At 52.9% G+C, this 13,546-nt stretch overlaps 1 protein-coding gene across 1 annotated transcript; it reads left to right on the top strand.

Annotated features, from left to right (window-relative positions):
- Positions 1-1,632: 1,632 nt before the first annotated feature.
- Positions 1,633-13,480, top strand: XRRA1 (X-ray radiation resistance associated 1; the record flags this gene model as incomplete). Its single annotated transcript, XM_037376465.1, is given in 19 exon segments — positions 1,633-1,782; positions 3,278-3,411; positions 4,033-4,128; positions 5,219-5,364; positions 5,367-5,429; positions 5,432-5,464; positions 6,487-6,521; positions 7,296-7,336; positions 7,338-7,410; positions 8,390-8,414; positions 8,417-8,478; positions 8,731-8,734; positions 9,156-9,274; positions 9,727-9,978; positions 10,829-10,930; positions 11,526-11,631; positions 12,452-12,493; positions 12,496-12,531; positions 12,534-13,480. Coding segments are annotated over 19 exon segments (1,671 nt in total), but the record flags the coding sequence as incomplete, so codon positions are not given.
- Between the last annotated feature and the right edge of the window lie 66 nt (positions 13,481-13,546).

Raw genomic sequence — 13,546 nt, 5'->3', positions numbered from 1 at the left:
AGGGCAGCTGAGGTCTGGTTTTGGGGCTCAGGTCCCAGGGTACAACATGCAGGATTGCTGTAGGACTAACCATTTGTGTTTCTTTGGTTTGGTTTATTTTTGGTTGGGGTTTTTTTTTTTTTCCCTAGACGAAGCACCACTGTTTGAAGAACCCCTCTGACCTGTGCTCTGTGAACGTAAGCAGCCAAAATCTGGTCTCTGTGAGTACCAGAGTCTCAAAAAGTATTATGGAATTGCCTTAAAAATTGAAAACTTTACCAAATTATCACATGAGCGCCTGGAGATCAGAGAAGACACATGGTAGAAGTAGGTGTGTTTTCCTGCCCAGTCAGCTGTGAACAGTTTGGAGGATTTGTCCTATAAACTTTTGGACTGTGTCTTCACAATCAAATTAATTCGGTCTTCATTAATTGTAGACCCTTTCCTACTTACCTCCCCTTGCAAAATGCTGTTCCTTGGATTTAGGGGTGTTTATCACAACTATGGTAGGAATTCAGCTTGAGAAGTGGCTTCTATTTGGGTTCACGACTAACTTGCGACAGGTTGCTGATAGGTTTTTAGTGTCTTTTTAGGGGTCCTTCCTGGTGCTGTGAAGGTCAGATGTGCTAAATCACAGGGTGGCTGCGTTCGCTGGGTCACATGTAGAATGAGATGGTCTAGGAGCCCTGCAACACACACAGGGGAGCGAGGTCAGCAGCGAGGGCTTTGTTTTGGGGGTCCACTAGTCCAGGTCTTGTGGATGTGATCACTGAGGCAGCTGTGTGTTAAACAAGTATTTTCAGAGGGTTGCTCTCTGTAGTCAGAAAAACAAATGAAGAACTAATTATGGGAAATGCTATGATTTAGGCATTCTGAAAAAGCAGACATCCCGTTGTTTTAAATCAATTTAGGGCTGGAGCAGCATGATGGAGCAGAATTTTCTTCTGTATTTTTCAGGCTAAATATGATCTTGAGAAATTTGATTGTGTTGCTTTTATAAAAGCTGCTGAGAATCTGCTGACACTAGGTGAGGGATTGCATTACCAAAAAATATAGATGCTGCTTTTCAACTTGGGGAAGCTTAGCTTGTCTGAACAAAGATCTAGAGCTTTACAAAGGTTCAAGGTACACATGCAGCACTTCTTTGCAGAATTGCTTCCTTCCTGTTACTGTGTTGAAATCTTGGTGCTAATTGTCTTTATTGTAATGATAACTGTGTGCCACTGTGGTATCCTTTTCATTATTAGAAAACAAAGCTCTTTACAAAGAAAATCCCCATTTAATATAGAGAAGTGTGGAATAAATGAAATGACTTGTCCCAGAAGCTCAGAAGGTTAATGGTAGAGCTGGGAGGTGATTCCAAATCCAGTGTCATGGGCTCAGTTAATTGGAGGAAGAAAAAAGGAAATCCCTTTATAACTAGTAAAACATACAAGCTAAATGTGCCATCACTGGCTTCAAGGATTAATCTGATTTGGGGTGAGAGCAAATGCATGAAAGCAAACCAGAGTAGGCTGGTGGGGCATCGTGTATTGTACAGACAGTCATCTAACTGAGCTGGCATTTTCTTTCAAACATGCCCACTGATAATACTAGTGCTCTTGTTCTTGCTGGTTTTAGCCCATTCCAGACCTGGGTAAGATGTGATTTGTTCTGTTACTGCTGTTCCTCACTCGCTGGAGCGTTTTCTTTTCCACCCTTGCAGAGTCATTTTGGAAGTTTCCAGCACTGCGGGAACTGGAACTTTCCTTGAATGGACTAAGAAATCTCAAAAGCACTGCTGGAGACTTCCTGCATTTGGAAGTAAGATGAGGGGGATCTAAGACCTTATTCATCTCCTCCCAACCGTCATGCTGAAGCCTACATGTAGCATTGATGTATGTCCCTGCAGTGTGAGTTCTCTGAAACTTGCAGGGTCTTTCTCTCTTCCTGCTTCCTTGTGACTCCAGGAAGTCCTTTCTGCTGTGCCCCTCAAGGACCTTCACATCTTGCTTGCTCCTCGCAGATCCCTAGTGCTCAGCCCCTTGCCACAGGACTTCTTGTCTCCCCTTTGCTTTAGGATCCTTTCCCTGCAGTGTGTCAGTCACTCATGGCAACCCTCACCACCCTGATGCTGTGTGGCCCCTGATGAATCCCCATCCTCCTCCACACTGTGCTCTACCTCTCTGCATCCCACCCTCCTCCTCCCCAGATAGGTGTCTGCAGTCTCCCCAGCTTATAGGCTGCCTTTCTAACACAGCAAAGGGGGCAGTTTGGTTTTTTCTTTAAAAAAGAGGCAAAGTAGATCCTAAGAACAGGCACAGCTGCTTGGTACAATGGCTGTAGTTGTCCTCTCCCTCCAGCTTGGAGTGCGTCTCTGCTATAGGGAGTTCAGGCTCTAGCTCAGCTGTACTGACTTTATCTAGGTTTGCTCTCTTTGAGGAGGTGTCCTTGTCTGGATTTCTCTGGTTTCTGATTGCTGCTGGATATGAAGTTTTGCCTTAACAGGTTTCTTTCTTCTTGTTTTATTCTAAGAATTGTTCATGGCTCAGCTCTCAGCTCTGTATGCTTGAGTCCTGGCTTCCCGCCTGCCTGCAGGCTTTGGAAGGTCCCCAAATCCATGAAATGTAGGAGACCATCTCCCACATTTGTCCCATGCACTGCTGGTTACTCACTCAAGGATTTGACCCAGTCAGTGGGCAGTGCCCAGGTGATGGGGAACCAAATTTCCAAGGCTCATGAGGCCAGGGTTAACCCTGTCCTTCCCTGTGTGCCTCTCTGTGAACGGCTCTGTTGCTGCTATCAGCTACAAGAGGTGAGGATGGGACCTTCCTAAACTACCCTTGCTGCCATGCCCCTGTGGACCTCAGCTTCATCCGTGACCAGTGTCTGGGATCTCATTTGCTGACAACCCAGAGAAATCAGCCCTGGGAAGGCTGATTGCAAATTCATATTAAATTGATTTGAAAAGGGCTTTGAGCGCCTCCCGGGAAAACGCAGCCTATTGTAATGCCCCAGCAATGCTATTCCTGTTCATGTATCTTAGAAACCCTTGTCCTCACTCCCAGCAGGGCCTGCTCCTTGGCTTTCTCCTGGCTGTTGTCCTGTGAGTCACATGTGTGAGTGGGGGACCAGCTCTGGGCACTTCTGCCAATGTGCGCAGTCCCACCGCTGTAAGCGAAATCCCTGCAAGTCAGAGACGCTTACCCTAGGGCAGGTAGTAGCATGACTGAAAGTCTCCTGTAAATATTTACTACCTCGGGAAAGCCAACAGAGGCTGGTTTTTGCTGCAGGTCGTTGTTTCTTCTGTTTCCTTCAGAATCTGGATCTCTCCTACAATAACTTGTCCTCCCAGGACATTTGGACATTGGGAGATTTGTCCCAGCTCAGAGTCCTTCGCTTGATGGCCAACAGGCTTCGGTCCCTTCCTCCGGACCTGGCAGGCTCGAGGGAGTAAGTGCACATGGCAAGCGACGTGTCGGTTTGGTGGGGAGCCGCTGGCGTGCTGCGCTGCGCAGGCAGGCGGGGTGATGGAGCAGCAGGGCTGGCGAGGGGGGGGTGAGCAGCGGGGGTGGGTGGCCTGGGGCTTGTCAGTCTGGGCAGCGGAGCTCTTCCCTTGCAAACTGGAAGATAAAATAACCTAATGGCTGGTGCTGGGTGGCAGGGAATGTTGTCCCAGCTCAGCCTCAGATCTCCTGGGTACCTGCTGTCATCAGCAGCTATAGAGGAACCTCTGGGCAGTGATGCAGCAGCCCTGTCAGGTGGCTGAGCCATGCGAGCAGGAAGCTATTTATTTATTGTTAATTAGATCCTTCACATACAACTTAGCCACAGTTGCCATGCCAAGGTATCCACTATTTGCCATTGTTGGAAATGAGATGCTGAGCTAGGCGGTCATTTGGACCAATTCAACGTAACTTTTTTGAGGTAGAACACTGGTTTTCTATTAAAAGGATGAAAACAGCCCCAGTCCAGTCTCCCAGCGGATACATCTTCCCACAGTGAGAGCAAATGATGTGTTTGTCACCTGTCTTTGCATGAGCGTATTATTAATGAGCCTCTCTCTATCTGCAGCTCTCCTCATTTAAGGTTTCCACCTCTGGAGATCTTGTCACTGGATGACAATCATCTGTCAGACCTGAGTGTCTTTGTGAGCCTGTCTCCTCTTTGCCGATACGGGAGGACTTGGCAGCAGATGGCTCTGGCTCCTGGGGGCTGGCAGTTGCCTCCATCAGCTGTTGCACAGTAGCAGGCTTAAAATCAAAACCAAAATCTTTCTGATTCACTCGGATACTTCCCTGTTTAGTCTCTCTGGTGTTGCAGATGGGACTGAACAGAAGCAAACAGCCTGCTGCAGAGCACGAGCCGGCCAAACCTGGCAGGTGGCTGGTAATTCAGCTCCTGTCCTGGGTGTTTGCTGATCTCCAGGTCTGATTTGAGAAATGGCAGTTGCTTTCCTCATTTTCCCTTCTTCAACCCAGCTCCACCCTTTATTCCAGTGCAGCAGCACTAGGAAAGGCTGTGGATCTGCTCCTTCTGTTTGATGTGGGCTTTCGTGATTCAGCCAGAGACAAGTGACTAGGAAGGGGAGCTGTTCACATGCCATTCAGCTGGGCTGTGCTGGGTTTGGGGACAGATGCAGAGACTACTGATGTTCTCCTTGTGCTTCCAGTGCTGTGAACTAGAGGTGGGAGTTGGTCTGGCTTGTTGCCCTGGCTCTGCCAAGGCATTCCCAGAGGAAACGGCACATTTTCTGCAGTGTTTGTGGGAGAGGAGGGCGAGTGGGTGAGGTTTAGGCATAAGACTGCAGGGCTGGAGTGCAGAAGTTTGGGTTTCTGCTCTTCCCTAAGCTGACCTTGGGCAAGTGCGTCGGTGATGTTTTACTTCCATGGGCTGGTGGAACATTGTTAGGGAATCCCAGTAGGACTGCAGCTCATCAGAGCCCTGGGTTATTTAATGAACTGCCAGGATGTCTCCTTGTCTGTTAAATTCTCAAGACGTGAGCTTAGAGCTAGGTGACCCTCAGGCTGGTGTGTGGGCCGAAGCTGTGCCAAGGACTGAGCCTGTGGTTGGGATTCGGAGAGGAGGAACGGGGCAGCGAGATGCAGGTGTTGCGGCTGCCTCCGCACTGCTGCTGGGAAGCCCAGGGGTGAGGCAGGTCGAGGGCCAGCTCCCTGCCCTGCAGGCACTGGGGTGAACAGGTGGCCGGGTGCACGCACAGATAGCAATCCTGGAGTTTCTTACACATTTCCTCTTCCCATAGCCTGAGGGAGCCGAATCTGGACAGGAACGGGATTTCAGCTGGCCCCTGCCCGCACCAAGCAGAGAGCAGGCAGTTCTTCCTCCGCTCGGAGCTGGACGGCTTCAGGGCAGAGTGGTACAAGTCCTTGAGCAGCTTCTGGCAGCCGTCCGGCCACCGCAGCAGGAGGGCACGGAGGTGCCAGCAGAGCTGGAAGTGGGGAAAGGACAGTTGTGCTGCGGAATGCCAGGGATCCAGGCAGGACGGGTGAGCAGTGCCTGCCTCTCCCTGCCCGCACTGAAACCGTGGGGTGTTTCGATGGGAGAGGGCTCCGTTATGTCCGGGTGAGGATCTGCTCATCGGTAAGTGAAGCTGCCTGACAAAACTAAAACAGTAAGAGGGGGATATATGGGACCATTTTAGACAGCTCAGCAAACCTGTACAGTCCCTCTGTATTTACTGGGAGCAATGGGTGCTTACTGGACTTGAATCACTCGAAAGCAGACACCTGCCATGGTCCGGATAGAAGCGTGCCTTTCTCTCTCCGGGCCTTCTCCAGGCTAGCTTGCTCCAAAGGAGGCGTTTCATGCTGAATGGGAGGAAAACTGGCAAAACTGGAGAAATAATTCAGGTTAGTAAGTGGATTAATGTGCATCCTGGACAGGCAGAGAGCAGGAAGGTTGTGTGAACAGGTGGCCCGTGCTCAGGTCTGCATTCCTGGGGTAGGTCAGCTCGCCCCTCGGGGTGTCCTTACCAATGTGTGATGGTCCTTACCTCATGCTGGGCCACACGATAGGGTGGATCAGAAGCTTCCTGATGCCTCTTGTGTGGACTGGGCTGTGACGGAGGCTGCCGGTGGGGCTCCTCCAAGCACTTCTGTCCTCTGGCTCGCTGCAGCAGTCCCTGCTTGTTAGGTACATGTGGAGCAGGCAACAGTGCAACTTCTAGTGCTGGATTGGCAAGAGCAGCATGATGTGGGAAAGGCCTCATGCTCACAGGTGAGACTGCAAACCAAAATCTACCTGCCAAGAGTTCCTGGCTGCCCTGAGGCCAGTAGTAAGGTTTCTACTGTGTTTGGGGATGTGAGCCTCACCTAGAGTGACGGGGCTGCCAGCAAGCTTGCTGTGGTGTGACTGGTCCTCCCTCACCTTGGGCATGTTCTTCTTGCCTGATGCTAGCTTGCTTTTCCAGGGTAATTCCAGCCTTGCCATGGCTGGGGCTGGCCCGGTGACCAGCCAGCTTCAGTTGCTACATGTAGAAACCCTCACTTTGCTTGTGTTTCATTTTAGAGGTTGCTTTTAATTCTGGCTCTCAGGAACGCCCGGTGCCGCTAAGAACTCTTGGCTGATCTGTAGTTTGAGCTGGAGCTGTGTGCTCTAAAATTCCCCTTCCCCAAGCCTCTCAGCTGAGTTTCAATGAGCCTGTGGGTACCGCTGGGATGCCGGGGGCCTGCGAGGCTCGCAGTGAGTATCGTCTCTCACCAGGGAGATCAGAAGCAAATTTTCCCATAACCAAGGGACACTGGAGCTTAAACTTATATTGCTTCCAAATGAAAGCTGGGTCACACTTCGCTCCTGACTGTGTGCCCCCTGCATGGGGGAGCGTGTTCTGCGGCTCAGGCGGGGACTGAAGCTCAGGAGCTGGGAGTTCACTCGTTCTTAGCACTGTAATCTTTTCCACCTCATCTGTTTACGTGATGCTTTTCAGAATCTGGTGTTTGAAGCCAACCCCCCTGATTTTTATTAGAACTTGAGTAAGAGGCTGAGCTTCAGAGATGCTGAGCACTCACAGCGTGTTCTAGCATAACAAACAGTGCATGCACATGCACACTCCCCGAGAGCACAGCTGCTTCCCCCCGGGCCTGTGCACGTTTTCAGTGCTGGATGGTGGAGTTTGGTGCATTTGACATGACTCCCTGAGGGCTCCCACAGTAACATAAAGGGCAAAGCAAGCTGCCAAGGGGGGTCTGAACCAAAAGCTCTTCAAATTATAGCTGTGTTTGGGCTCGGGAAGGTGGTATCCTGCCACTGGAGGTGTCTTCTGCCACTGAAGCCTTGGAAGCAGTGTCTCTGCTCACACTCTTCCTCCTCTCTTTAAGGTTGATCCCAGGGATGGAAGTCAATCTGTCTTGAAGACTGCTGGCTCCTTCCATGCACAGGGACACTTGTGTTCCCTTTCCTGAACTGAAGTATCTCAGCCTGGCCTTCAACAAGGTGATTTAGGTCCTGTGGCTCCAGGTAGATATAAAGGTTTGTCTGCCTGCGCTTGGTGTTAGTGCCCTGGGAGACACCCTGGCCTTTAGCTGCCACTGCAGAAGGGCGCGAGGCTCTCCCAGGCTCTTGTGTCCCTCTGCCAGCCCATGGGGACGTGTCAGATATCCAGGATCTCTCAGGTGGGAGAGGACACCTATTTAGGCAGCTGAATTGCACCCAGCTTGTCTAAACCCCTGAAGATTTGGGGATTTCATCAGAGAATGTATGAAAGATTGTCCTCCCCTTGGACTGATCCTTTCCTAGAGCTGCCTGGTGGATGCTGATGTCTCCTCGAGGACTTTGCTGTTATACCCGTCTGCTGAGCCACATCAGGCTCTCAGTGTGCCCCAGCAGACAAGTAACACGCAACAACATTTAAGCTCCTCTTCCTGGTGCTTTTGGCTCCTGCCCAGGGCTTAAGTCATGCTGCTTCCCAGCCGGGTGAGCTGGCAGTGCCGTTACCTTACCGCTGCTCAGCAAGGGGCATCCCCTGGGGCGGCTCTGCTTGCCTGCGAAGGGAGCTTTGCTGCCGTCCCATGTGTCGACACCCTAGTTTAGATCACTGGTGAGCTGGTTTCTGGCTGCAGTGCCCTGGCTAGGCTGTGGTTTGGACCACAGGGTGGAGAGGCAGGAAAAAAGTCCTGCCTCCCTACCTTGCAGCTCTTCCAAGCGATGGAGGCACCAGTCCTGTGGCTGCAGTATGCAGCAGGGAGAGGAGCGCCGTTTCTGGCCTTTGTAATCACAGGCAGCGGAGCTGCTAGGTGTCTCTGGTTAAGGGATGCCATGTCCCTCCTCCTCCTCCTCACTGCGCGTACCTGCCCAGTGCCAGGGTCCCGTAGCATTGGCAGGATGTGCTTTGGTGGGAGGGTTGTGATGAAACTCTACAGCCTCTGGCATGACTCAGTGCTTAGAGCGAACAGTAAACCATTTTATCTTGCAGATGGTGGATGAGACAGATCTCCTACCCTGGCTTTCTTCCTGTGCCCGAAGGAGCTGACATTCCACAGCAACCCTTTTACCACCACCCGAGCAGTACAGTCTGAGCCCAGCTCTGCAGGGCACTCCTGCTCTCTCCCTCCTTTGCTGTTAGTTCTCTGGGACAGGGATCACGTTGCTTTTTTGTGTTCGGACACTGCTGCCACACTGGCCCCCAAGGAGGTGCTTTAATCATTTCTGCTCTCTAATGAGCAACGCAGATGAACGCTGCTCTTGCAATCAGTGCCCTACTGCTGCTCCTGGCCCCATAGAAGTCCGTTAACAGCCCATCTGTGACTACGGCAGCGCAGTCTCAAGCTAAATTTTGCTCCCCAACTGGTGTTTATCCCACGAAGGACTTGTCTGAAGTGGGTCCATCTTTCTCAGCGCAGAGGATAAATCCCCAAATGTACCTGTGTCTTTGATGGGCGACGTTTGAAGGTAGCCAGAAGGATGCAGATGGAACATTGCAACGGTGGTGCTCCCTGCACGAGCTGTGTGTAGGCTAGTAAAGAAAACAGGTCAGGACTGCTCCTCTGGCCTTGGTGCCAACTAGCCCAGTCTGGTGTGTGTCCTTAGGGCGAAAGCATCTCCCTACAAAACAGGGTGGCTTCTAGTCTGGTCCCTGGGCTGGGCCTGGGGTTAGTTGGTGCAGTGTGCTGCCAGCAAAGGAGCGGGGGACGGGCTCTCCACCAGCTGCCTGCAGCGCTGGTGAACCTCTGCTCCTCCAGAACAGCCACCTCTGCTGACCTGGCTCCTCCAGCACAATCTGGGGATTAAACTTGTCCGACAGAAGAACCTAGCAGCAGAGAGGTGGCACTTCTCCATCCCTCTCAAAGCCAGCCACAAGGTAAGGAGGGATGTGCCTTGGGAGTGCAGGGGTTTTCCTGCCTAAGGGAGGGATGAAACCCTTGCTGCAGTGCTCAGGGCAGGATTGCCCAGGAACTGGCTTGCTGGAGAGCATGGGAAGAGCTGGTGGGACACGTGGATCTCAGTGGGGTTGGAAGAAATGGAGAAAAGGGTGGGAAGGATTTGAAGTATTTTGCTCAGGATGAGGCTGGGGAGTCCAATCACCCCCTTATAGCTGCCCCAGGCAGGGTTTCTCACTGGGTTTTTGGATTCAATTCTGCCCGTTGGTCTTGGCTGAGGGGTCCTGTGGGACTGAAGATGCTGCCAGGGTATCCCTAGAGCCAGGGCTGCCCTGATGCTCTCTGCCCCGTAAGGACCAGCCTCCAGCCGTTGGACCTGACCCAAGGCCAACAATCATGGCAGCATGCACGGACGTCTGTTGTGTGTCCCCAGGTCATGTCGCATCTTCCCAAAGTCACAAAGCAGCTGCTGATGCTGGAAGCTCCTGCCAAGACCTTTCTGCTCCCAGCTGTGGTGGAGGCTGCGAGAGATGCTGCACCTCCGAGTCTGGCCCAGCCACTGACCCCCATCAGCTCTGTGACCCCAGCCAGCAGCCAGCAGCTAGTGCTGGGGGAAGGGGAAAGCGACTCCAGGCCTCCTCCTGGCTCAGCCGAGGAAGATGCTGCATCCCTCTTCATGACGCAGGTGAGGCTGGGCTTTAAGTGTCCAGGACTGCAGGGCTTGTCCAGAAATAGTCCACTCATTTCCTAAGTGAATGAACTGTGTGCATGTGCTGTGGGTACCAGTGGTTATAACCCTCCTCTGATTGCAAGGGATTTAAGGAAGGAAGCACTAGCAAGAAGCATACATATGGCATTGTCACCAAGAGCAAAAAACGGTGGCCTATTTTGCAGGGTGGCAGGGGGTTGTGCTGGCTTGGTGGGTAGCCCAGCTGCAGGGACTCATCAGTCCAGCGTTGTCCCTGCAGTGTCTGCTGGAAGGCTCCCTTCTAGAGCTCACCATGGCAGCATTTTGACTTGATTTCCCTGAAAATCTTGGGATTATCAGGGGAAAAAAAAGTCTGCACCAGGATGGAGGTGGCCTCTCTCTCCTGTGCCCAGTCCTGCCGAGCAGAGATGGGATGAGGCTGTGTGGCTTGGTGCCACCGGGAGAGACCTTGGCCGCAGCGGGACAGGCTCTGGCTGACTCCATCAGCTTGACTGGTAAGAAAGGACTGCTGTGAATTCCTTTATTTTGCTGCTCTGAGGTGGAGGATGTGTCCAGACCCCTGCTGAGACCTGTGGCAGAGGACAGACTGGAGAAGAGTGAGCAGAGGGGGGAGGGAAGCTCCCAGGTGGTTCCAGAGCAATACAAAGCCTACAAGGAGCTGCTCAGTGGAGGCACAGATGCAGATTTTGTAGAGCCAGTTGGTGACTGAAGATAGCGGAGGGCTCCTGCTTAGAAAAGCCTTGGAAGGCTGATGAGCAGTATGGTCCGCTGACCAAGAAAGAAGCAGCAAAGAATTTTGTTGTCCTGTTCTCCCTCTGGTTCATAGGGATACAGAAGAACACTGTACATCTTGAAACACCCCCTGCTTTACCGGGGTGCCAAGCCACAACTGGATGGTGTGCAAACGCCCTACATGCCTCAGGGAGAGGTAACGAGCCGAAGCTCTGAAGTGAGGCTGGTTGCGTCTGTATCTGGATCAACCCACGTGTTTGGATGGATGCTGAGAGCCTGAGCGTGGGCTTGGCCCGTTCCTGGTCCCAGTGCCTTGCTGTTCTCTCTCCCTCATGGCGTGGTGCATGCAGCCCCCACGGGAACTGACCTGCGGGGATGGGACAGCTCGGCACACTGGGGCTGGTAAATGGCAAAGAGCTGTGCTAGCCCCCGGGCAGCATGGGCTTGTCACCAGCGCCCCGGAGAAAGCCAGCCCTATCCCAAGGGAGATGGAGGAAACGGCCTCTGAGCTGGGTCTGCGGGGTGGGCTGCAGGAGTTACTCTGTGAATCACTGCACTGCGCTGGAGCTGTAGAAAGCTGATCCAATGGTGCTCAGTAATCTTTAGTTGATGTCTAAACTGGACCAGCTTGGTAAAAAAAAAGAAAAAAAAAAAAAAAAAAGACCATCTCACCTATCTCCTGCAGAAGCATGGGCCTGCGTTTGGGAGAGGGGGCAGGAAAAGGAGGTGGAGGATTATGGGCCTGGAGGGTGGAGGGGAGGCACACTGCAGCCTCCTGGTCTTCCTTGCAGCGTGGGAGGATGCCCAGCCTTCCTGCCTGAAAGGCAAAAGCAGAGGTCCGGGAAGCAATCCTCGTGGCCATGAGAAACACCTTGACCATTACTGAAGTCGCCTTGGGTATGTTCCCACAATCCCAGTCTCTCCGGTTGGTGGTACCACAGGGGCAGGATCTGGACGTAAAGGTGTCCTTGAGCTGCTGGGGGCCCAGGGTGTGGCTGAGGTGGGAACGGAGGGTCCCCCCCACTGCAGCAGCCTCCCGCCATGTCCCTGCAGAGAGGACGAGGGCTTCGTCTGCTGAACGCCCACAGCCCACCCCACGAGGCTGGACCCCGAGCTCTGGCTGCTGGTTAACAGTTAACAGCGGGGTAGATGCAACACAGGCATCGCGGGGGTCCCCTGGATCCACAGCTGGATTAATCCCAGCCCAAACACAGCTGCTGGGAGAACGCCTTGGAGTGAAAGTGGGTTTGCCCCCCGAGATGAAGCGGGACTCGGGCCTCCGAGCACCGGCCACGCTTGATCTCCATCCCAGCCCTGACAGTGGTACGATCCTGAACTGCTAGTGCAAGCAGGGCCCGGTGACCCCCCGGTGCTGTCCCTTTTCCCTGCACCGGTGACGCAAGACAGGAGGAAAGAGAGGCAAGAAATTCAGGCACTTTTTGCAGGCTACAGTAAGAGCCACTGGCCAGGCTTAAACCCAGCGCACCTGCCTTTGCTCTTGAGTTGCTCAGGACCGCCAGTGCATTTGCTTTTGGGGCTCCCGTGTTTTGTACGCGTGTCAGGCTAGAGCTGGATCCCAGTAGCTGCCTTTGTGTCCCTGCGGTGCAGGGATCGAGAGCGCTGGGGCCGCCGGTGAGCAGAGGGATGGGGGGGAAGGTCAAGTATCGCAGCCAAGGAGCTTTCTCATCGCTCTGCTCACAGCCCTGGCCTTTCCCAGCCTCTGTTTTGCAAAAGAGGAAATCCAGCCCCAGGGCATACCCTAACGGAGGCCGATGGAGGAATTCCAGGAGGTGTCCGAGATCCTCCTGGAAGCAGGGGAGGAGATGGCCAAGCATCAGATGAGGTGCAGGTGGTAAAAGCCCTTCTTGTAGAGGCAGCATCCAAGCAGGCGTGCCCCAGACAGCTGCAGCTGCCAGGGAGGAGAATGGCCAAGAAGGTGCCCAAAGGTTAGTTGGCAGTATAGCCAGGGGTTGAATAAAGCATCCCACACCTTGGTCCTCTTGGACAAAATGTTTTTAACTTGTTTGGAGCCGCTTTCCCCCTCTTGAGGTTGGAAAATCCAGTGCAGTGAGAAGATTCATCTCAGGCTTTCAGGCAGTGAATTCCAGCTTGAAAGCACCGATCCAGCCACAACGCTGCAATGACAGCACACGAAAACCGTATCTGCTCGTTGTGCTCTGCAGTTCCTGGAAAATAAGGTGTGTCCTCATCCATCCCTGTGCAAAAACTAACTTGTAAGAAAAACTACTGCACCCTCTAGGCATTGCAGGCAGGTTTTGGCCAGCAATGAACAGGGCAGAGCTCCGTCACCGCCTGTCCCACGATGAGCACAGCTCACCACGGGGCTCTGCCTGTGCTGACCCACCGGTTGTACAAGGAGGGCTTGTGGGTGAGCAGCAACACCGTGACCCTTAACTGGTCCAGCGCTGGTCTGTCCCACAGCCAAGTGCTGGGGACAATCCATCTCACGCCGGAGCAGCGCTGCTGTGGCAGCTCTGAGCACGGAGCTTCATCCCACTGCAGGACACGAGTGTGTGCAGGAGCCAAGCTGGGCACAAAATGGTGATTAAAAACCCCAAATTCATCCCCCAGCCTGGCACCTCTAAAAAGAGCTGCATCAATGCAACCAGAAGGGTTGGGATGAGTGGTGGGGAGTGATGGAGGATGATGCTCACTTCCCACTGGCTGCTCACCTACATGGAAAACACAGCATTATACTCACCTTACCTTTTTTTTTTCTTTTTTTTATCTCACCCCCCCCCCCCAAAAAAAAACCCCCAACAACCCCAAAACCCAAACCAAACATTACTCA

The sequence above is a fragment of the Falco rusticolus genome, chromosome 2, assembly GCF_015220075.1.
Source record: "Falco rusticolus isolate bFalRus1 chromosome 2, bFalRus1.pri, whole genome shotgun sequence".
Classification (NCBI taxonomy): Eukaryota; Metazoa; Chordata; class Aves; order Falconiformes; family Falconidae; genus Falco; species Falco rusticolus.
The sequence above is the reverse complement of the archived record's forward strand: the minus strand, read 5'-3'. Positions and strand labels throughout refer to the sequence as shown.